General features: G+C 42.3%; 1 protein-coding gene across 1 annotated transcript; it reads right to left on the minus strand.

Moving 5' to 3' along the window:
- Positions 1-332: 332 nt before the first annotated feature.
- On the minus strand, positions 333-24,204 carry GDF2 (growth differentiation factor 2). The gene is made up of 2 exons (XM_078642697.1): positions 23,456-24,204; positions 333-2,870 (listed from the first exon to the last, which is right to left on the minus strand). The coding sequence occupies exons 1-2, from the start codon at positions 23,778-23,780 to the stop codon at positions 1,924-1,926; spliced, it is 1,272 nt and encodes a 423-aa protein (XP_078498823.1). The 5' UTR covers positions 23,781-24,204; the 3' UTR covers positions 333-1,923.
- Positions 24,205-24,439: the final 235 nt, after the last annotated feature.

Below are 24,439 nucleotides of genomic sequence, written 5' to 3' on the forward strand. Positions count from 1 at the left end.
CTTTGAGCTAGCTAAAGAAGAGTTTTTCTGGAAGACTCCCTAACATGTAGATGTAAAGGATATGGTGGTGGGGTGATCCTTTTGAAATGGAGATGATGACATTTCAGTAGAAGTGGTATGCTTCCAATGATACAAACAGAGCTGAAAGATAGGCTGGGGCAGTGTTCTCACTTATTTGGGATAGCTTCCTTTGCTGGACAGTCTCGATAAAAAGTGTTTAGCCGAGCAAGGGTTTGCTACAAATAGTTCTTATTAGTTTATCAAAGGATGAGCCATGCAGAGCTGCTCTATTTACAACAGAGCTGGCTGGCCGATGAGTTGGTGTGGTTGATTCCTATTGAGTACAGCTAGATGAGGATAGTGCCTCACTCATTGTTTGTCAACATGACTTGCTGAACTATGGCTTAACTGTGGGGACTCCTAAGTTAGGGTATACTTGGCTGACAAGCCTGCAAGCTCTTTGTAGTATCCTGCATTTGTTAATGTAATGTATTTTACACCTCCTGCTCAGCCAGTGCTTGTGCTCTGTGCTCAATAGAATGTTGGAGTCTTGATGCGCCTCAGAATGTTTGGACACAGAGAGGTGAAGCGGGTTGAGCATGGGCTGAGCAGCAGGCAGGCCGCTCTTGGTTGGGCTCCTCTTCACATCTCAACTACCTGTTGTCTGGAGCGATTCAACATGTTACCTGCTTGAATAAATCATCTTTAATTACAACCTACAAGCGTGGACGTCCTTACTACACTCTTCCCCAGCGTTTATTCTGTTGCTGCCTGACTAGACTATTGGTGGTGTCTCTTGTACTACAGTTTGGCTGGCTTAGTATACCGTAGGTGGGTCCTCTGTGCTTTGGTTCTGGTGATTGGCTGGGTTGCAGGTGGAACCTCGTTTGTTATTGCACTGTTAGATCATTGAGCTGTCGTTAATTCCAGATGAAAGATCAAGGTCCTCATTTGGACCCAGGTGAAATTGTGATTGTGCCCCTTGAGTTGACAAATCTGCAAAAGTTCCTGAGAAGGTTGCATAAATTCAAGGGAAAATAATTTAAGGGACACAGTCTTTGGTTATAGTACTTTCCTGCTCCCGAAATGCACTTGAACCATGAAATAAGAAGCAGTCTATGGGAACAGTTTTGAAAAAATCACTCTTATAGAGAAAACATTAATGAATCCCTATTACTGGCTATTACTATATATGTTATATGTGATGTAATGTTCTACCAATATATTGAATGTTGGTTTGCTAGATAAACAATCTCTGATACTTGGAAATGGTGTTTGCTCGTGATGTCAGAAATAAATGAGTATATGTTTTTTGGGATGGTGATACCCAGTAATAGGGATTAATTCATGTTTTCTGTAATTCAGTGATTTTTCTAAATTCGTTCTCAGACACTGCTTCTTTTTTTCACGGTTTACCAGTTGCCCAGGTGTGGTGGGATCATTAGGGCAAACCCCTAGATTTTGGAACTCCAAAATGCACTTGAACAGTCAACCTGAAGAGTACGATGCCCCCACTGACAGACCCATACTCCAGGATCACCCTGTCAGTCTCTCTCTCTCTCTTTATCGCACCATCATCCCACTGACATCCAATACAAGGGAACCTCACACTGGACAGATGGAGGCAAATATCTTTAACGGGATAATAAGCAGGTGAACATATAGGTACATGTAAGTGCAGGGTAGAGATGGCCTATAAACACCATGTTGATTCAGTCTTAGTGTTAGGAATACTTTGTAATTCCATCTTCTGAAGCACAAGCCTGAGACTGCTTTGACCATTGTATCTTTCTCCACCTTTTATTACTGTTTACTCTTCAAGCCTCTAGCCTGTCCAACTTATTTTGCATGTCACAGTGTGTACTCTGTGGCAGGAAGGAACTGAAGGTGGATCAGGTGCCACCCTTGTTGTGTTCCATCAAACTACCTGCATCCACACTCTGCTACCTTCATGCCATCATAGTGATATTTTATGGTTGGAACTCCAGCATCGTCTTTGTACAATATGGAGATTGGGTCCAGCTTTGTTGGGACACAGCAGGCCTTGGCTGCTTTCTTTGGGTTCTTGAGGTGCATGAGTGTCTGCACTATTGCATGTTTAGTTGGAGTGACATCATCTGTCAGTGGGAAGTAGCATGTTCCCTTACATTCAAATGCATCATAATCCTTTGGGGCAATGACCCAAGAGTCCCACCCTATATCCTTGAAGCTCACACGCAGGGATGTCTTCCTACAGATGTTGTTTCCAACACTACGCTTGCTTCGGGATGAAGACGTGTGGCCTTCAAGCAAGGGGAGGGATATCTCATCTGTCTCCTCCTCAATGCCTTCATCTTCTCCTGTGCTATTTTTTGCAAGCTTCTTTATGACGCTCTCCTGCTCATGGCTGATCATCTCCCTGAGTTCTAGTTTCATCTCTTTGACTCCATTGCTTTGGTCATCAGAAAATATGATCAGAATTGGCACATTCCTGGAGTCGGTGCTTAGGTGACTTACACTTTGTCCATGACCGCCATGCCCAGTGTCTGTATTACTCTCCAGCACCACTTCCAGCCTGTTCTTTGGTTGGTCAGTTCTCACCCATCTCTTAACCGCAGTTGTCACTTCAAACACCTCCCACCCAGTCTTTTGGATTTCTTTGAAGGCCAGAAAAGATTTTGGAACCTGGGAGCTCCCTACAAAATCTGCGTCTTTGACATCATAAATGGACACGCCACACTTCCAGTTGAGAAGCTTGTCTGTATCATGGTGAGAAGAGATATGGACCCTGAGCTCAGCTTGTGTCACCTCCTCATATCTTGGCACAGAAACATTAAACAGAAGCACATGTTTCTCCATGAGATCTTCGGGAGTAGCCACAGGAAGAGCATCTAGATAAAAAGAGAAGGAAACATTAGCTCTCATACTACTTGTCTTTTGGTCGAGAACAATATTGGGGCCAAAAAGAATGGGCTCTTGGGATTCACAGACATGTTGAGCAAGCTGAATGAGATATCTTGTAATGTGAGAGTTGGAATGGCTACAATGAATTTGCAAGATAAAGGTCACTTTACAAGGTCCGTGGCAATTCAGATACAGACAATTGTTTTTCACCTGGGGCTTCTTGGTGAAACTCAAAAGAGAAATGGGTATTAGCTTCTATAATTGCGTATTAGTGATTCTGTTGATTATTCCACATTGCTGAAGGGACAGTCAGGGTCCACCTTATTGCTCCCAGTAATTATGCCTGAGGAGTGGAATGGGCAAGCTCCACAAGAGGACTGTTGCCATGCACAATCCGAACCAGAAGAAACTTGGTGCTCATTATGAGAGGCCCGAAATTCCTGATGATATCAGTGTCCCTGTCACTCGGACCCATCAGAAATGATCAGCTCCACAGAGAGGACGCACACCATCATGATTCTCCCAGATATTTCACCTGCAGAAAGTTGTCAAAATCTCTGGGGAAAGCTGTGGGGAGATTTGGCAATTACCGGGGGAATGAGGCAAATAATTGCAGATTCCCCATGTAATTCCTCTTTTCTCAGGGAAATCTAATGGTTCAAAATGGAATTCCCATTAATTGTGCATCCCTAAAGTCATCGATTCTCCTGGTATGGTTGACTCTGGGATCATGAAATGAACACTTCCACACCAAACACTTGAACTGATACCTTGTATGATTAAACCATACATGGAAGACCGAAGGAGAGGCTAGAAGTGTGAAGATTGAATGAATTGAGCGGTACAGATCTGTACTCATTGCCTTAACGAATTGTGTTGGGCACGCTGAATCGCATTTGGTGATGCAGCGCACGCAACGAAATTCATTTTATTTATTCATATGTTTACTTACCTCTAATCGGCCGTAATCCATAGTGTCCTACCCCCCACCCTGCACCCTGCAACCCTGCCCCACGTCAGCGCCCAGCAGCACTTCCACCACGGGCCACTACTGGGTAGGATACCCAATGGTGACACTGATGGCATCCAATGTCACTGCAGGTTGTGCAGGGTCAGAGGTCACATGTACCTCCCAATTTAGTACCACTGGGTATGTTTCCTTTTTGCATTTTCGTGAGACTCTCAGTCAGCTCTTGAGCTAGTAGTCATGTATGTCTAGAGCTCCGAGGTGGCAGTCGATTTCATAATAACATTTTGATAGAATTTCATATCAAAGTTGATGATGTGCATTTTTGACCACATGACTTCTACTTGTAATCAGTAAACCATTTTCTATTCTATCACTCCCTTTCATACACTCTTTAATAACTAGATTTTTAAACCAATCACTAATCTGTAGTTTCAAATTCTGACTTCAAAAGGCTGCTGTTAATCCTGAAAATAGGTAATCTGCTTACCAACCCACTTAAATCTTACCCTCTGATGTTGGACTCCCATTGGTTCCTAAGGCTAGGGACAGATTAGCTCTCAGGCTTATCTCTTGGGCTCTGATTTATTCCTAGGGCCAGTGTTTCTGCTCGTGAGAGTTATGCCCAGGCTTACCATTGGCCCAGGTAATCTAATAACCAGGGTTATTTAAACCGAGGGGTTAAGATGTCCCGCCCAGGTGTCCAGATACAGAGTTATGAGTGCTCTCTGTTTGGGCCTGTTAAGGCCTGAAAATCGTTTCGGGCCAGAAACTCTGCATTTCCATCATTAAAACCTCAGGTAAGCAAGCGCTCATTTGCATTTTTATTAGTCTAATACTACTTCCTAAAACTACCTATTCTACATGCACATCCCTCAGATGCATTCACTGACAGACCATAACCACTACTAAACAACCCTCATCAACCATATAACCTCTTCAATGTCGAAAGCAACCACTCAACATACACCAACCTATCAAAAACACACCAACTCTAATACCATAACCCAAAAAACCTGACAAACATGATGATACTTACCAAAAGGAAATTACAAGTCAAGAGAAGACGTGAACGTTTAATCACGAAATCATCTGATATGATCTTCCCCCAACACCCACCACACCCCATTCAAACCACCAGACAACATAGTAGTGACATCAATACACTTCATATAAAGCCCCTCTTACACACTTGTCTCAAACATTTGAATTATCTACCCAAGCAACCACACTTCCACCCAGGCTGTAACCATCCCACCACCACCAGAATCATCAATGTCCCTATTCCTCCTCCCATACTGTATCAGACAGCCACCTCAAAGCACTTTCACATAAAGAGGAGAGAAACAAAACAACTACAGTGCTTATTCTTCAGTAGAAGATCCATGAACAAAAATTACTTCCACATTTTTGACCAACTCTCAGAAACAATACCAGACTTCATCTTCATTACAGAAACATGGCTCAGCTAAGACTTTGCACCCACATGTAAGAAATGCATCAAGCCAGATTTTGTATAATTAATATGACCGTTTTGGTAAAATAGAAGGCAGTCTAGCATCACCCACAAAAAACAATAACAAAAAACACAAATTGAAAACCACACCATGAACAGCTGTAAATTATTGATGAAAATATGTCATCCCACTCCAACTATCCATCCTTTCTCTTAATATGTTGACTGCCACCAAGCAATGCAAACTTTAAAAATGCCTTACTAGATGCAGTGAGTAAGACCCATCTGGAGCACTCAAAACTATACATTATAGGAGACCTCAACATATGGTTTGACAAGAAGAGTCTGATTCCAACCACAGCTATTACAACAAACCTAGAAGCTTTGCACCCTTAGAACATGCCTCAGTTGTAGACAACTCTCCCTATAGCTGGAATGACCAAAACATAATCCCCGTGAAGATCAACACGCTGATCAACAACAACACTTCTAAGACACCAAATCCAACTTCAAAAAATGCTCATATATGTAATTGTAAAAATAGATATCCACAAACTCAACTCCCATTTTGAACGAACCCCCAATAAACATACAACCAAAAGACATACACATCTACAACTGGATCTCCACTTCATTGAACAAACAGATACCAAACAAGGCCACATCCCAGGATGACCACAAAAAGGAAATCATATGGATAAAAGACAGCATCAAAAGAATGGAAGCACAACGCAACATACTACAATTGGAGGCAGTCAAGAAATGACCAAGACAAAATCACACTACACCACTATAATAGAAGCTACCTAAGGGCCAGTAGAACCACAAAAAACACTACTCCATACATATAAATAACTGATGCACAAAGCAAAAATTGAATGGGATGAACTGCACTAGAAGGAATTGAAGAATGCAAGTCTGGGGAAGAACAGGAACCAATTGTGGTCATTAGTGAGCCGGGGAAATAACAGGGATTTAGGTACTCTGCCCAACCACATCACCTGCCACGAATGGCATGACCACTTTGTGAAACTATATTCCACCTCATAGGACGGATGTCTGGAGGAGCCATGCGGCCCACAGACGTCTCGCCAGTAGGGAATGCTATTGATCCCTTTTCGTTGGTCGAAATCGAGGCAGCAATTAAAGAAATTAGTCCCTGCTAAAATTCCTGGACCAGACGGACTTCCAGGAGATCTATTCCTGTCTGACCCCAGAGGCTGGCCACATTATTTTCAGCTATTGTTCAACGCTATAGTTGCAGGTTGTCCAGTTCCAGAATCTTGGAAAGGCGCTGAAGTGGTCCCGATTTACAAAAAAGGTGACAGGGAAGATCCCTCAAATTACAGGCCCATAAGTCTGTTTGACGTAATGCAAAAGGTGTTAGGCAGGGTCCTCTTACAGAGAATTCAATCATAGTCTGAAGAGGAGGATGTCCTTTCTCAATACCAGGCTGGCTTTAGGGCCAATACTGGGACGATCGACCAGGTGTTTAGGCTGATGCTTATATAGTGGAAAGTTGTGCTAACTGGAAAGGGCAGCCTTTACCTTGCATTTATGGATTTAAAAATTGCATTCGATCTGGTACCTAGGACCAGATTGTGTCAGATCCTTAAAGACATGGGCATTCCACCCCTAATCCTTAACCTAGTGATTCGCCTCCATGAGGGAAACTACGCCCAGGTGAGATGGGGAACCCGAGGTCAGCTAACAGAGCAGATCCCTGTTGGCAAGCGAGTGTGCCAGGGTTGCGTCATGGCCCCCACCCTGTTCTCCTTATATGTGAACGGGGTGGAGAGGTCTCTCCAAGAAGACCCAGCTGACGCCCCAATCTTGGTGGGAGACAAAGTGCTGACGCTCCTGTTCACTGATGACACCCTGTTGGTGTAGAAGACCCCAGTTGGGATACAAAAACTAATGAACAGGTACCAATCTTTCTGTGACTCCCGGGGCTTAGTTATTAATACCACAAAGACATAGCTCATGGTTTTTAACCCCCCCAAATCTATTAGGATCAATCTCACACTGAATGGTACCCCCCTGGAGATAGTCGGGACCTTTGAATACCTTGGCATTCGACTCTCAGACAAAATGCTTTGAAGGTCCCATTTAGCTAAAGTGCTTATGAATCATAAACGCGTGGCCAGGGGACTAACTAAAGAACATCGCTCCTCATATACCAGGCCATTTGCCGCGGCCCTCGTAGTCTATGATGCAAAGGCAGTTAGCTCGGCTCTCTACGGAGCCAAGCTATGGGGGTTTGAGAATGTAGACAAAATCAGTAGGTCTAAGCATAAGTTCTTGAGGGATTTAGTGATGCTTCCCCGTAACATCCCATTAACACCTCTGAGGCACGATATGGGTAGACCGCCATTTAGAGACATTGCTAAGCTCCGCCCATTGCTCTTCTGGGCTCGCCTAAGGCGTACCGCAGAGCTCACCAATTATGCCACAGCTCTAATGGAGGTAATGAACTTCGGTGTGCACCATTGGGTCAAGGGGATATCATATGTGAGGAAAACTATGATACTACTTGGCCTTAAAGAATCGTGGGACACCCAAAATCCTCAGAGTAAGAAGGAAACTTAAGCGCCAATACTGGGATTGGATTGATAGTCAGGAGCTCAGGAAACCGAATATGGGGAGATTAACAGATTCATTTTTTTACATTAAAGCAGACTAGAAGTCTGGAGCCATACCTAGATGTGATCCAGGTCCCACAGGACAGTGCACTGTATACTCAGTTTAGGGTTGGCTCGCTCCTTGTTAATGCTCTAACATCAAAGTGGCACTCAGCCGTGAACATAACAGAAAGTTGCTCTTGTTGTGGAGCCCAAAGGAGTGTGTTGCCCATGTCATGTTTGCTTGCCCAGCTTACAACAACACAAGGTCCAAGTGGTTAAAACCGATTTGCAGTGACATGGGCACCAGCGACCACCGGGTTGCTCTGCGCTTTCTAAAATCAGACCCAAACGTCCTTTTCTTTTGTGGGGTGGCTAAGTTTCTAAGCCACACTTGGTTAGTTAGGCATAAAGCTCTGCGTGGGGTGACCTAACCATAGGCCTTGAGTGACACCAGAGGCAGTCAAAAAGCTATGTGACGTTGCATCTACTGAACCACAGATTGTATCGGGATGGCACCATAAATCTAGAATATGTCTTCAGATGGGCACTTTATATAAATACTGCTGCACTGAGTTGTGTTCTTGTTTTACCATTTTTTTATACTTCTTTTTTAACCAATGAGGACATGTTATGTAATGAATTCATAGAAACTTGGATGCACACTTTTTAAATGAATGCTTTTAATGATTTTTGTTTTAAACTTTTGAATATAAACACGACACCAAAAATGTTGTGCAAGCACATTCTTAGCGAATTTCTCTATTTAAAAATCTATACATGTTTTTATTTACTGTACAACTGTTGAATAATGCTTTTATGTACATGTTAACGAAATAAAGCTATTGATTTGATTTTATTTGAAATAACTGATGCTGACTGCCCTTCTAAAGACCTCCAAGGTGTTATCTGAATTGCACAATCCAGACTGCTAAAACACAGAGGCGTCACAATCGCAAGACTTCTGTGACAAAATCTTCATATAATTAAAAAGATGAAAAATTGTCACCCAACCAACATAGTAAGAGAGATAAGCAATCTTCCATCACTACATAATTACAATACTCTCTCAGAAAAACATTTTCTTTATATTTAAATCACAAGCAGTTGCCCTTTCAGTTCTGGCATCTCCAAAACTCCTTAAAGATATCTCCATTTGACACTGTCCATCACCACACATTACTACAAAGGCTCCATCATCTGGCAGTATGTGAAAATGCTCTAAAATATATTGCTTCTTATCTCAGAGACAGACAAATTGTACTTTTTTACCACTTTTCACATCAACTCTTCACACCCAACACAGTTCTTCAAAGGTCCATCATATCCCATCTATTCAACATCTACCAAATCCTCTTACCAAACCTGATCCAATCATTCAACCTCACCCATTATAACTATACAGATGACACTCAAATTATTCTACAGGTGGACAGCCTGGAAGACCTCTACAACTCAAAACTTGATGACTGCCTTTGCACCATAAACACATGGATGATTACTAACCATCTAAAGCTCAACACCGGAAAGATGGAGATGATGACCTTCAGAAAATGGCAAAAACACTATCTACTACCATATGGCTCAAGGCCATTGAGGCTCCTCCAACAACATCAAGGGAAGTCAGGAACCTTGGGGTAACAATGGATTTCGACTTATCTTTGATACCACATTACCAACATCACATAGTGTGCCTTTTCACAATGAAAACACTGCATGCATATTCCCAGACCTTGGATACCAACAGCAAGAGAAAATCATCCTTAAAATCGGAATTTGAAACCTTGAATATGTTAACAGCCTATACCTTGGTGCAACCCGACTGATCAGATGCAAAATACTACTCATACAAAATGCTGCTGCAAGACCTTCTCCGCAACTGTCACCCAGGAAAATGCATGACTCTAGTCTTGCAATCACTCCACTGGCTACCTCTACTTAGAAAGATAAAGTTCAAGACACTGTGCAGAGTCCACAGAGCCTCCCAAGAAAAAGGACTACTACACCTACAAGTTCAATTTAAGCAATACAGGACACTGCACTCGAGGATCATGCCATCTTACTGTAAGAAATCCATAGGAGGCACTGCTTTCTTAGTGGAAGCCACCAAGCACTGGAACTTGCTACCAGCCAACATTCAAAGCATCCAGGAGCATATACTCTTCAGAAGAAGGTTGAAATCCTGGCCATTTCCAAGATAACTACATCTTCCTACATCCTTGAGAACAGGACCTGGAAAGACAATTGCACCTTCAAGTTCACTTTTCAGCTTACAAACCATAGTTCCGGAACAGCCTAGCAGGAAAACTATGTTCTGCATGCTGGTAAGCTGAAAGAGATGACCTATGGTTATCCTGGATATTTTATAGTTATGTCAATTCATATGTAACATTTCTGGCCCGTACTAATACTGGTACTATAACACTTAGGAGCCAGCAGCCACTACAACTTACCCCTTTTACACTTACATAGACATATATGCTCCATGCATTGTCCACCAGTCCTGTGCCAGCCATTAAACCAGCCATCCCCAAATGAGCATGCATGGAATAAATGAAGAAACCTGTCACATACTTCTGGTCAAGCGGAAGACTAATCTAGTTCACCACTGCAGGTCCCAAATAACCACATGACTGCTTCTTTACATCTGACAAAGACTCAGAAGTGGGATGATGGTAACAAAGCCCATACCAGCAGAGCCCTGCCCCTTTTATTTTCTCTTGAACCCTGTCCACTCAGGACCATAACTATACACAAAATGTCAGGTTGTACAACCCAATGCAGTGATCAGCTAAGTAGACTGTGATCTAAGAAACAACATAAATGGCATGCACAGCTACTCAAAGCTGCCAGCTAACGGAGAACCATAAACTGCATGTCTATCAGTCACACCTCTTCTTTTATCACACTTCTATGCTCTGTGTCCCAGAAAGCGATAACCACACAGTGGTGGTCATCACTTTCCAAATAAGATCACAAAACAAAGACAACCACCATTCAACAACACACCCTACATGTCATAGCTTGCTGCCCATGGAGACAAACGTTTCAGTGCCCCACGTAGGGCAAGTAAGCGCTACATAAATGCTTTAGTGAAATCCAATACAATACACCCATGTCCAAATTATTCAATTACAATCCCAAGGATTCCTAACTACACATATACCCTCATGTCCTTCCTCAAGTTAAGCCAATATGTTATATTATCTGCATTTGTATGTCCAATTTCTACCATTTTACATGGGCTTGTAGTGATTTTGGCCGCAACATATCTGATTAGCTGAAATTATGGGGGTCCAGAGTCATTGTCTCAAAGAAGTGAAGATCGGACATTTCAACCTTATGGTTTTGACTTGATGAACTATGAATATGGGTGTATGTGTGCCATAGGACTTTGGACCAGATGTGCAAAGTATTTTACCACTTGCAAAAGGCCCATCGGCGACTGGGAAAATGCTTAATGGCATTTACCAATCGCCTTTTACGAGCTGCTAATCATTTACTGATGCATTAAAAATAAAATGCTTTATTTAAAAGCAATCACAGAGATGGTATGAATAATAATGAGGTAAGTCTATTTGCGACACCACTGGAAATCGCCAAATGTGTCTAGGACACATTTGTACATGGGTGTGTGCGATTTCCTAATTGCGAATTGCAAAAATTCGCAATTAGGAAATCGCAAACTGGCTTTTTTGTACATCCGGCCCTATGTTCTTTGGTTTTTGATTTGAACCATGAGGTTGAATGGATGCCCGTTGCTCAGTATTAGGTACTATTGCTTTTGAAAAGCATAATTTTCTGGTTATCCGATTACAGGACTGGGATGTGTGTGTGGGCTTGGTAGGTTTTAGATAGGGTCTTCTAATGACTCTGTTAGTGTGCAGGTGTGTTTTGTGTTTGGAAAATCATTGGAATTTTAATTACACTGGCAAAAAATCAAAATTTTCCATTAAGTAAAGTTTGCTAAATGTAATAAAATGTACAATTATGCCACTTTCCATGACATTTTCTGCTTGAACCAGTGTCCTGCTGGAATCTCGCTTGATTTTAATAAGTGAATTACGAGCAAAATTTTACCTCAAGAATCTGGCAAACCTTTCACCTATTCCAGCAAGGGTGGCAGTCTTGGTTCGAAAGGATGCACAGTTCAGGCTGACCCAGGTGGAGATACACAGCATGGAATGCAGTGTTATGTATGGTGCGGTCTGGATTGTAAGGGCCCAAATTGTCATTGTACATCAATATGGTCTTAATGATGTCACAGAATGCTTTAACTACATTGAACAGAAGCTGACTTTTGGGACTGATCAGGGATTGGCCCAAACATTTGATACACATTGGGAAACATTTAAGGTGCTAATCAGGGGGGCTGTATTACCAACTCATGCATTGAGAGGGACACTGGTTATGCTTGAGTCTGAAATTGGTGAGCTCAAACAAGTGCAGGCAATAACGCTTGGCTCCTTTGATTCTGCTCTTCAAAAGGGTAACATTTTGAGCTGCTGCACCTTGAGAAGTTTAATTCTTGGGGAAATTGGCAGCAGCCAGGAAATTTTGTGAGGGAATGAGACAGAGTCGTACCCCAGCGGAAATGACACGCCCACCCTGGGCCAAGGCAGACACTCTCCAAATTCAGACTGTAAAGGGTGTTGTTTAATATGAGATATATGCTAAACTAAATACACTTCAGGAATACTACTTAAACCTATACATGGTCAAAGCAAATGCGCAGGGCATTAATGAATATTCAGAAAAGGCGAAATTAGCATCACTGGAGAGTTAACAGCAGGAACCCTTCTGCCCCCCAATTACAGAGGAAGAAATTAAAGGTGTAAAGGGCACTATGAAAATTGGTTCAGCTCCCTGCAGTGACAGGCTACCACCTGAAATGTATAAAGTGTATACTACAGAACTTCCCCCATTTCTGCTGGATGTCTATAATTAAGCTAACCAACAGGAAGAGCTTGTCACCTACTTTTAGGGAAGCAATTGATATAATGCTCCTTAAGACGTTAAACTGCCTAATCAATGTGCCTCATATTGACCGATATCTTTGATAAATGCGGATATTACAATTTTGGCAATGGTATCCACCCACTCCTTCTTGGAGTTTTTCGTCCAGACCAGACTGATAATATACCTGGCAGATCAAAGGTTAATAATTTCCGAACCCTTTTCGCAATAACCCATCAGCTTAACCCTGACATAATGGTGGAGGCAGCCTTTCTAGATGCAGCAAAGGCTTTAGAATCCATTGAACTGTGGTAGTGGAGTGTCCAGGTATGCAGCAGCGGCTCCTACGCTATGTTGTATGAGCGTTGCTCCCAAGCAAAATTGGCAGGTGGAAAAATAAAATGATAATAAACGCTCCTTATATTTTTCCTTTCCTGCAAAGTCTTGGGGGTGGGGCTGAAGGGTGACACACATTATGGAGACTGGTAGTGCTCTGCCTTCACTGAGCATGACGGTTTGGCCAGCCGTTTCAGGCTTTAATTCCAGCCATTTTAGTAACTTTTGACCCGTTTGAGCAAGAAAAATTTGTTTTTTGTTAAAATTTGAAGATTACGCTATAGAGGATGGGTTATGTGACAAATGTGGCAAATATATAATTATACGAAAATATCCACCTCCACACGATCGCATAACTTCAGTGATCCTGGTGAAACCCTCAGATATATTCCTACTGGCTCGAAATTATAAACGTGCTGAAAGAAATTATTATGCCCTATTGGTGGCACTATAAACAGCCTTGTTGGGATGCACAAAGAAGTTAGAGCCTTGGCTCTACTGCTTGAGAAAAGCAGAGTGGCTATGGCGTGGGGATGGGAAAGCCGCCCAACAGAGAAAATTGGATGTATGGGCACTGGAAGTGGAGTGTGTTGGGGTGCTGCAGCACCCCTAGAAATAAACATGCTAGAGATCAAAAGCTGAATGGTCAATAAAGATGCCTTTAAATTTTGTTTTTATCTTGTCACATTTCTGTGCTTTCAAAGACAACTAACATGTAGATTGGTGTTTACTTTTTGATCTCTGACTAAAAAGTGAGATGTTTTTATAAAGTGATCTATGTGACAATTTTGCTGCAGTGCATGATGTGCGAAAGGAAAGTCTGTAGGATGTTATGTGCAAATGATGATTATTCACTGAATCTTGAATTTCGCACGCAGCAAAAAGGCATGTTCGTGCAAATTTACTGGCCATTTCAATTAAAAATGTGCTGCCTGTAAATACTGGCCAAGTCTTTACGCGGCGATCGTGGTGTGCGGAAGATCCTCTATCCAGAAATCAGATGCTATTAAATAAATAAATCGATGTATTACCAGATTAATATATCGAAATCAAAATAAAAGGATAATACATCTTGAGATGAATGCGAGGTGTATCACAATCCTGGGTTGGAGGTGAAAACACTGATGTGTATTGGAGACTAATTATCCCGAGTGTATCCTCATTCCAGGCTAAGGTACAACCAATGACTCTTAGCTCTCAGCAGTAACAGTTACTACTTGATTATCCCACTGTGATACAAGAAATCAACTTTGACAAATACTGGCCCTTTTTCCTGACAAAGGCACTGTTCTGTGCCGAAACGCGTGTCGAACACAACAGTCTACTAAATCTTGTGCCACACTGTTTCTCTACAATTATTAGAAACGGATTGTCATTATTGTCTCGTTAAAAACATAGAAAATTGCATTTTTTATATTGATTGCCATTCACATGTTGTATGAATGAAGATGAATGAATGAGTATAAATGGAGTGTTATTTTAGCAAGAAATGACTTTTTTGCTATTTAATTGATTATCAATAAAAACTTTTTTTTGTAATGAAAAACAGATAATGTTGGTTCTCCTCTTGTTTTCAGCATAGTTTGTATAAAATGTGTAATGTTGGTATTATTGTTGCCTTAAGTCTGTACACTAGTGTAAATACTACTGCACCATACTTTATACTATATTTGTGACAGTGTGCTCCAAAATGCACCACGGCCTACATGCCACACTCTTACCTCTCTCCTGCGGAGTGGGCGGGACTCCTTTTCTACACTTGTTCTTTGTTTGATGCTTGGAGGTTTCACAATACCTATTATTTGGGTGTTGTAGCATTGATGACAGCAGTCTCACAGTGAAATCTGTTTCAGCACCACTGATTGGATGATGGATCTATCGCCATGTCATGAGCACTCTATATGATTCTTTGTTGCCCAGTGCCTCCATCCCGTGGGATAATTTGTCAATTTTCTGAGCATATCTTGCCTGCGTAAATGAGGAACAGCGGCGAATGAGGAACAGTGTTGAAACCTCTGTTTTTGCAGCTTAAGCGGGGTGGTGTTGGCACTCACAGTTATCTATGAGCCTTTCCTGTCTGCAGCTCTGCAGACAAAAGCTCTTAAAAATACAGGACATTGATAACAGAGGTCAAGCAAGGAAATTTAATTACAACAAAAAAATGGAGAGTAAAAGAGAGGGAAAGAAAGAGAGATAGAGGACTGGAAGGAAGAAGGAAATGAAGGGCATATGAAAATAAATAAGAAAGAAACTGTAACAAGAAGGAAGGGTAAAAAGGATGAAAGGCTGGATGCAAGGGTGAATGGACTGATGGATATCTGGATAAAACAATATTTGGGAAACATCCTTTACAACGAAACTTTTACAACGCACTACCATTACGACGCAACTTTTACAACGCAAACCATTATAACGCATAGCGCTGGGGGGCGCTCTAGGATAGGGAATGTATTTAATATACTATCCAACACCTTCCCTACTATCCACGGGGACTGGAGTTGGAATAGTAAATTAAATAAATCACTATCCAGCGCCTAAAAGCATTATGCGTTGTAATGGTATGCGATGTAAAAACCACGTTGTAAAGGCATGCGATGTAAAAGTATGCGTTGTAACGTCATACATCCCAATATTTGCATGAGTGAGAAAAAGAAAGCGGCTGGAATGATAAAAGTCTGGATGAATGGGGTAATGGATGAATGGGCGCCTGGATGGAGGTGTGGAAGAATGGATTGCTGGATTGATAAAAGGAAGGTGAATTGATGGATGAAGAAGAATGGATGAATGGGTACAAGATGTTTGAATGTTAATATGTCTCCTGCAAAGCACAGTATGTAACACACATATGGCAGCTTTTTATTTTATGTAAATGGGGAAGTTGGTTACTGCTTTTAACACAGAGATCCTTTTATGACTTGCACAATGTGCTATGAAGGACATGTGGCTCCTACACATTGAAACCCTCCCTGACTTTTGTACTGGATAGTGTGCATGCATTGATACACATATCGTTTATTGTCAATGCATATGGTGTACATGTGATGTAAAACAATCTGACAACCTGCATTGGGATGAGTAGCAATATAGTGCTATATAAGAAATAAAGCTAAACAGTGGTATTTAAATTGTTATATGTGTACATACTGGAGAAGACCAACACATCTGACATTCTTATAGTGCATGCATATCTCTTATATACAGGAAGTGAACAAAGTCAAAAGCATGCCTCTCTTAAATATCTGTGAAGAGATACGCTCAGTGACTTTACTACCCCCACCATTGGATTTAGGTGTGAGGCTCCCAATAGCTCCCAGCTAGGATACTCCAAGAAAATGAGGACTGATGACTCTTTAACTTCAGTTTATGTTGTGAGCCCAGTTGGAATCTGATAAGCCCGATCCCTGCACGCATTTTGATGGGTGAAATGAAAGCATACAATGTACAGGTGCTGCTGAAAGTGTCCCGGTGCTTCTAGAAACGTTTAGCATATTTCTGTGTTGGGGATCAACCTCCTGGCTGGGTAGACAACGTCCACCCTCTGAAAAGAGTGGGTAGACGCTGTCAACCCGTGTGTATCCTCGACTTGTGCCCTGCGTGTAATCATTCCTAGACCATCACAGGCAGGGCTGGACTGGCCATAGCGGGCATGGGCATTTCACTGGTGGGCTGCCAGGGTGGGGGCGATTTTAGACCCCTGGGAAGCCGTTTATGTTATCGGGGCGGTGCACTATCGCCCCCCCTGCAACAAAAGCGGCAGAAATCCTACCGCTAGCACCAACCCCTCTGCCCGTCCCCGCCCCCACGGGACTGGCCAAGCGTTTGCCAGGGCCGGTTTTGGTTTCCAGTCCGGCCTGATCACAGGAGAGATGATAGCAGAAGATGTGGAGCCATAGGGAGTTTAGTGAGGACCAGCAGGCGCTCATTTGCTAAGAGTTTCTGTATACATGTGTGCATGTGTTTGTGTTAGTGAGCTTGTGCGAATCTTTTTAAAACATGAGCACAGGTGCACCACACGTCAATTTCAAAAACAGAAAAAACAATTGTGTAATCTGTATACAACACAAATATTCTTCAAAGTTTTCCTTTTATTCCAATTTCTATTGCTTTCTCAACGATGCAGGCTGTATCGTTGTGAAAATTGATGTTTATGACCACGTTTAAAAAGCAATAGAAATTGGAATAAAGGGAAAACTTTGAAGAATATTTGTGTCGTATACAGATTACACAATAGTTTTTTCTGTTTTTGAAATTGACGTGTGGTGCACCTGTCCTTAAGTTTTAAAATGTTATGGTCCCTTGGGGACTTGCACTGTGATGGTGGGTGCATTTCAGTGTGCACACAGACCCCAATAAGTATAGAGGGGCTAGAATAATAGAGGGATTGCAGTTCAGGTGCTGTGGATTTAAGGGTTTGACTGAAAAGGGAAGAGCTGGCAGCAGTGCAGGTCACTAACGCCCTACAAATGTAAAAAAGTCAGATGCAACCATTGGTACACTGCATGTAAGATAACAGCTCCGTGTTTGAGCATAGAATCTCACTAAACATTTCTTTAAAGAACTTAGTAACACAATAACAACTGATGTGAGATAGGATCAGCAAGTGACCTGAAAGCAATGATTGTTGATAAGTCAACTACAAAAGTCTTTCTACGAAAAACACTGCTGATGGGGGTCTAGCAAACCACCACAGCAAATCAAATCTCCCGACAATTTCTAAAATGATGTAAATAAAGGTACCCAAACGACTGCAAGAATTCCATGAAAGAAAATATTTTCTGTATGAGTGACAAACAGGCTTACAGTGATGGACCTAAACTACCATTGCAAATATATGATAACATTTACCAGATGCCCTGAATTAACAAGCCTCCAGCACATGCCTTTCTCAGCTTCTCCTCAGCCTCTGTAACTGTGAACATAGCACAGTGCTCTTCTAACTCAACACCGGGATGGATTTCCCAAGTTCTACTTTACAATATACAGTAATGCTTGGTCACACATAGATGCCAGCAAATCTTCATGGAGGCCCAAAATGATCACAGCTTCCTCTAATCACAAAGACTGGGGGAGATTTCAGCACCAACAATAAGAGTAAAACATCCAGGCCAAAAAAAGGGAAACGTGTTCATGGCTAAATTGTACCTAAGGTATTCCCTCAGATAATTTTGTGGCAGAATATAGTTAGCAAAAATATAGCGTGGCAGAAACATTGTGAATAATATATAATTTTTAAAAATATGTCCCCATTGGTGTAGATTCTCTTTATGACCCCCATAGAGGGTGATATTTTTGTAACATAACTATAGGACACTATATTTCTTTAAGAATTCACTTTGGGTATGATATTCTGGTAGTATACCTCAAGCTGATAGCAGAACGAAATTAGTTAGCTCTTCAGTGGTTAATTTGTAAAAAATAATAATAACATAAGTGCAGGGGACCCAAAAGTTTTCATAGCAGCCTATCACTTCACTGCCAACTGCTTGGGTTCCTAAATACCAAGGCTCTCTAGTCTGGATTACACCTCATTCCCCTTTCTTCCTCCACTCTATACTTCACGTCTCTTTATACCATCCTTGCAAGTTCTTTTTCAGCCATATTTTTCCCTTTGTCGCTGTTCTTTCTCCCCTTTCTGCCCCCACTCTGCCTCTGCATCAAATTATGATGATGAAAAATATGTTCCAGCCTCCAACAATGAGAGGATGTGCCTGCCACCTGCAAACACTGGCAGAGGCGCTGGACAAATGTTCAGAGTGGGGGTGCTGCCATCAACGCTACAGCACCCAAGGCATAGGGATTGTGAAAAATCCAAGCACTGCTAAAGGAACAAGTGCAGCATTTGAGCCACACACATTCCGCCGGAGAGTGGTAAGGTTGTGTTATGTTGCAAGTGGTGCACTTTGGAGCCCACTGTTGCAAATATATTACTAAAGCATGGTATGGTAGTGCACTGCCGTTTACAGACAGCTCATTTTTCCTTAAAATTGTCGCTACATTTGCACAGACGTGCACTTTTACTGGTAAAACTACATGTGAAAATGGGATTTCAGTGAATAATTATCATCTGCACATAACATCCTACGGCCTTTTCCTTTCACACTCCCTGTACTGCAGCACGATAGGGAGATAGTACAGCTTAAAAAACCCTCTCACTATAGTCAGAGAATGAAAAGTAAACACTGATCTCCATGTTCAACGAATAAGCATTAATTTGTCCAAAAACGTAGCCTGACATTTGACCTTTGTCCTTGAACGCGCAGCAAATTTGACAAAATATAAAGGCATCTTTGCTGCTAGGTCACCTTCTGAACTTCAGCATGTTTTTTTTCTGGATGTGCTTCAGCAGCCAAGCCCCCACATCCACGCCTCCTACCCAACCCTACTTCCAGCGCCGATGACCTCTACACGGCAAAGCTTGTAGCATAGATTACGTTCATGAGTGAGACGGTTGTTTAAAATCTACGTAACTGTTCTTTTGTAAACAGCTTGTAGTAAATAGTAACTATCCCTGTGTAAAGAGCTCAGATACTAAATTGGGTCTTGTGCACCCTATATAAAATTGTAAATAAATAACTATTTCATGCCAGGATCACTGAAAGCTCCTTTACCGAGAATTCCTTCTAAATCCCTCTAAACACATTGTTAACCCCTTCCGTGTGCGCAAAAATTTCCGCACTGTGCAGGAGTTTTCATTAGTGGGCGGGGATTCGGACCCGTCCTGCGCACATGCCCACCATGGCGCATGACGGCTCCCGCCCGTCACGAGCATGGAAGAGGTTAAGTTGCAGACTGTGAGAAATCAAGCCGTCAGAAAGAGTAACGACTGCACCAGGTGTAGCCGCATGAAGCTCCAACTGAACGTTTTCCCTAGTTCTCAGCTGAACAAATAAGTTATTTGAAATTCAGAGCCATTTATGAGGACATTCTCCTGATTATATAGTTATTATTATAATGATTATTATTACTATTATTATTGTTATTGTTTTTGTTGTTGTTTTGTTGTTATTGTTATTATTGTTGTTATTATTGTTGTCATTGTTTCTGTTCTGTTGGTATTAGTGTGATTGTTATTATTATTATTAATAGTAGTAGTAATGCAATAACTATTATTATTATTTTAGTTTTTATTATTGTTGTTGTTATTATTATTGTTGTTATTATATTAATTTTTATTAACCCCTTCCCTGCGCCGCGAATTCCGCCACGGCGCGGGGGGGGGGGCTAGGGGGTGGGCGTGGCGCTTCGGTGCTCATGACGGCTCCACGCCGTCATGAGTCATGGGCAGCGTGTGCTCATGACGGCGTGGTGCCGTCATGACCCCGCCCACTCATTAATTTGCCCGCACAGGTGGGGAATTAGTGCCGCATGTGCAGAGCGGCAGTAGCATGACGGCTGCACGCCGTCAGTCATGACCACACGCCTACCGTGACTCATGACAGCGTGGAGCCGTCATGAGCACCTAAGGGGTTAAAGTAAACCTAGCCAGAAAACAACAGCACCATACAACATGGTAGCATAATGGTAAGAAATAATGTACAAAAAGTACGTCGGCAGACTACTGGTGTATCCCCTCTGAGTTGGGACAAGGGGACAGGGGAAGCTTACAAGTCAGCTCTATCATGGTCAGTCACATTAAATCTGCAGAAAACATTGTGCTAGATATTCTTGAGTAACCAGGAAAGGAATCTGTATTTTACAGACATGGGGGCTTATTTACAAGCCCCCGGTGCCGCCAGTAGGTCGCGTTGGGTGACGCACCGGTGGTGCAACCTGCTGCCTAATATTTACAAGAACACGTATAGCCACCCTGCACGACTTTACGTGTGCTTGTAAATATCGCCCCTTCTCAAGTAACATTTTGCGTGTAAGGGGCGTGACATTGGTGTTGCTGTGGGTGTTCCCATGCAACAGCCATGTTTTCTAATGCATTTCCATATTTACAAGAAATCATGAACTTCGAAATGCGTCAGAATGCGACACCACCTCAGGGGTGGGCTAGCAAGGCTTAACAAGGAGAAATGTTTACATTTCTCCTCGTTTTTTCATCTTTCAATGCAAGCTGTATTCTACAGCACTGATGGAAAGAGGAACTCACTTCAATTGATTGTTTTTGTGCAGGAAGGTGTCCCTTCCTGAACAAAAATAATCTCTCCGCGATGCAGGCATCCTGGTGCACGGGTGCATACAACCATAGTGCAAGGGTCCATACGCCGGTGCATGGCAGCCGAATGTGTGCCAGCGCAGGGGAAAGCACAGGGATGCAACATATTGTTGTACATATGTTGCATCCCTGTGCTTAGAAAGTGACTCAGTGTGGCCCAGCCAAATGGCTTGTGACACGCACTGAGTCACTTTCATTGTAAATATGGCCCTTGATCTTTAGATTCCAAGAAATCCATCAACTCTTTTGGAAATAACTAAACCTCGCCTTGCTCATACGTGTGTTTGACTAATATGCAGATGCTAATAGAATATCTGAGAAATAATTAGGACTTCAGAATCTCCAGCCAAGGTCAAGGAAGCATCTGTACAATCTATACACTTTTCAGAGTTTCCACTTCCGTTTCGCATTGTTAGTCTTACGTGGTGTGAATTAACCTAAAGCCCCATGGACTGGTTTCAGTCATGTGGTTGTCTAACAAATTTGCACTTGTGTGGTTCACATCTGATGAGGAGTGATCATTTGAAAGGCAAATCTTTGAGCACTTAATAACATCACAGTGTGTTCTTCAACACAATGTCATATTCTACACTGGGGGAAATTCTACTCAAAGATTTTCTATCTGAAACGTGCTTTCTATACAATTTCCTCTACTCCAAAATGTATTTTACACATGTTGCACTCCAGCATAATGTGTACTACTGCACCGTATTCTCTCCTACACAAAATATTCTATGCAGTGCACTATCTTGCAAAACCTGGAGTCCTACACATGCTTTAATACACAATGTGCTCTCCAGCACAATTTCTTATACTATCCAAATCTGCTCTTCAACATACATAAACCATTTACTCCCAGACTCCTACATACGGTTCTCTGCTTTACATATTCTTATTCACAGTGCACTCTTTGCGGTAACGTGCTAATTGCAACACCATGCTCGCCTACACAAATGTTTCTCCTACTCAGTAACATACTACACAAAATTCTTGCCTACAGAAGGCGCAACCCTACATAAGTTGGTCTTCTATGCAAAGCGCTCTCCTACCCATTATCCTCTTGGAGACAACTTGCTCGCCACTGCAACTTACTCTCTTATGCAATGTACTAGTCTGCCTACTGTAATGTTCTACACAGTGTAGTTTTACACACTATGCTTTCCTCAACAATGTACTGTTCTGCACAATGCTTTATTTTCGAAGTGTAATCTTCTGCATAATGTGTTTTTGGTTGCACAGAGAGAGTGTCAAATTTGTTATGCCCAGGTAACATAAAAAAGTATAATAGCCTTTTCTCCTAAACTAATGGATTTCCTATATACGTTGATTTCCTATTTCTTATGTTCTCCTACACACATTCTTTTTCGATAGAATGTAATTTCTGACACTATGTTCACACCCACAAAATGTTCCTTCCCACACACTGCGTCTATGAAAATGGTGCTTTCCTCAACTGCTCTTCTTGATTAATATTTCAATTGAAATCATTCAAGAGAGATGGCAAAAAGTTGAAAATACAATTTCAACCTAAGTCTATTCAAAACCATGCCTCCCACCTAACTCCTCCAATCCACCCAAAGTACCACTGCGCCCACTTCCAAACAACTTATACGTTTCCAGTGACACATGTAATTGGATGAGAATGGCTCCACCGGCCACACAACATTACTAAAAAGTGATGTGGCTTTTACTGACCACATACTGTGGAGGTGGCCCACATTTTTGCAGTCTTTAAGAGGGCTCTATTTCTTACCATAGAAACTTACCTCATCAGTGAGAGGGTCTCCCAGCAACAGTAAAATAATACATAGTCCGTAAGTGCCTAGTTGACCCTGTACATAAATATTGTTACAGAGCTCTTTCTCATCAACCATGGCTACATATGCACACTGTTAGTGTGGTATTTTCCTGATCACTGTGCACTTTGCTAAAGTGGTACCCATGAGAACTTTCCTTTATTTGATGTACATTCAAATGTCCTCTCTGAGAGGGGCCTCTTATGACCCTATACCAGTATATACATACTCTTACTAGAATGTAATCTTTTAAAGGCATCTGACAGACAAGTTACTTACCTTCCATGGTAAAACTCCTCACAATGTTGGATGATGGGGTGGAGGACTTGTCCATGGCGTAGCGGTTATAAAGGTCAATCATGAATTGTGGCGGTTCCAGTTTAATGCGTTCATGAGAGGGGACATTAGACAAATTCAGACTCTTCAGAAAATCCTCCTTCATGTTCTCTAAAAATGCGCTGAGGTCTAAGTGCTGGTCACCTTCTGGACTCGGGGGTGTCTCGGGTGACTCTGTCCTGCTCAGGCTCCCTAAAGGATTGCCTCTCCCGGAACCCGGGGTGATATTAAGAACAGACAAGGCAGCCAACAGGCCCAAAGTGTTCATTTTTGTCCTTCAAAGCAGGTTGAGATTTTTTAGGGTGAATGCGCAGGAAAATCAGGGTGTCCAAGGTAATAATAGCAAAGGCGCGGAGAAAGGCCGTCCCAGACCTGCTTCGTCCATCAGTTCTCCCTGGACTCTGCCTTCCCCAAGGTCTCTCTCAGCTGTCAGCCCCCTCGGTTGTGTGATCCATTTTATCACTGTCATGGCTGCCTTGCATCCTTGTCTGGTTATCTTGCTAGACTCCCTGTTAATGAAGATTCTATAAACACTCGCAGCTCGCACATGGCGGGTGTGGAGTACACTGTATGCTAGCATCTCAAGTCGAGGTCAGCACTTAATTGTGACTTTATCATTTCCTCGCCAACACCAGCGAGGAATGGGTGGGATCCAGAGGGCTTCAGAGATCAAAAGTCTCCCGGCTTCCCAATTTTCCCACAGACTCGCACAAGCAAATTAACGAACAATAGGACAACGCCGGTGGACTTTCTTCTTGAGTGACTCCGCGGCCTCGTGCGAGGGGGCGGGCCTTTCATGCAGAAAATCCAACCCGTCAAATCACCGCGCGTGCAGCGGCCTTTTCCGAGCCATAAGGCAAAGGTCCCATCCGCCGCCGCCTTTATCAGTTGGGAATTGTTATTTGTAGAACACACTGCGAAATATCT

The sequence above is a fragment of the Lissotriton helveticus genome, chromosome 5_1 (genome assembly GCF_964261635.1).
Source record: "Lissotriton helveticus chromosome 5_1, aLisHel1.1, whole genome shotgun sequence".
NCBI classification, from domain to species: Eukaryota; Metazoa; Chordata; class Amphibia; order Caudata; family Salamandridae; genus Lissotriton; species Lissotriton helveticus.

Coding starts and splice junctions, on each gene's coding strand:
- GDF2 (XM_078642697.1), bottom strand. CDS start 23,780: ATGAACACTTTGGGCCTGTTGGCTGCCTTGTCTGTTCTTAATATCACC. Junction 2,871..23,455: donor GAGGAGTTTTACCATGGAAG/GTAAGTAACTTG, acceptor CTTTTTATCTAG/ATGCTCTTCCTGTGGCTACT.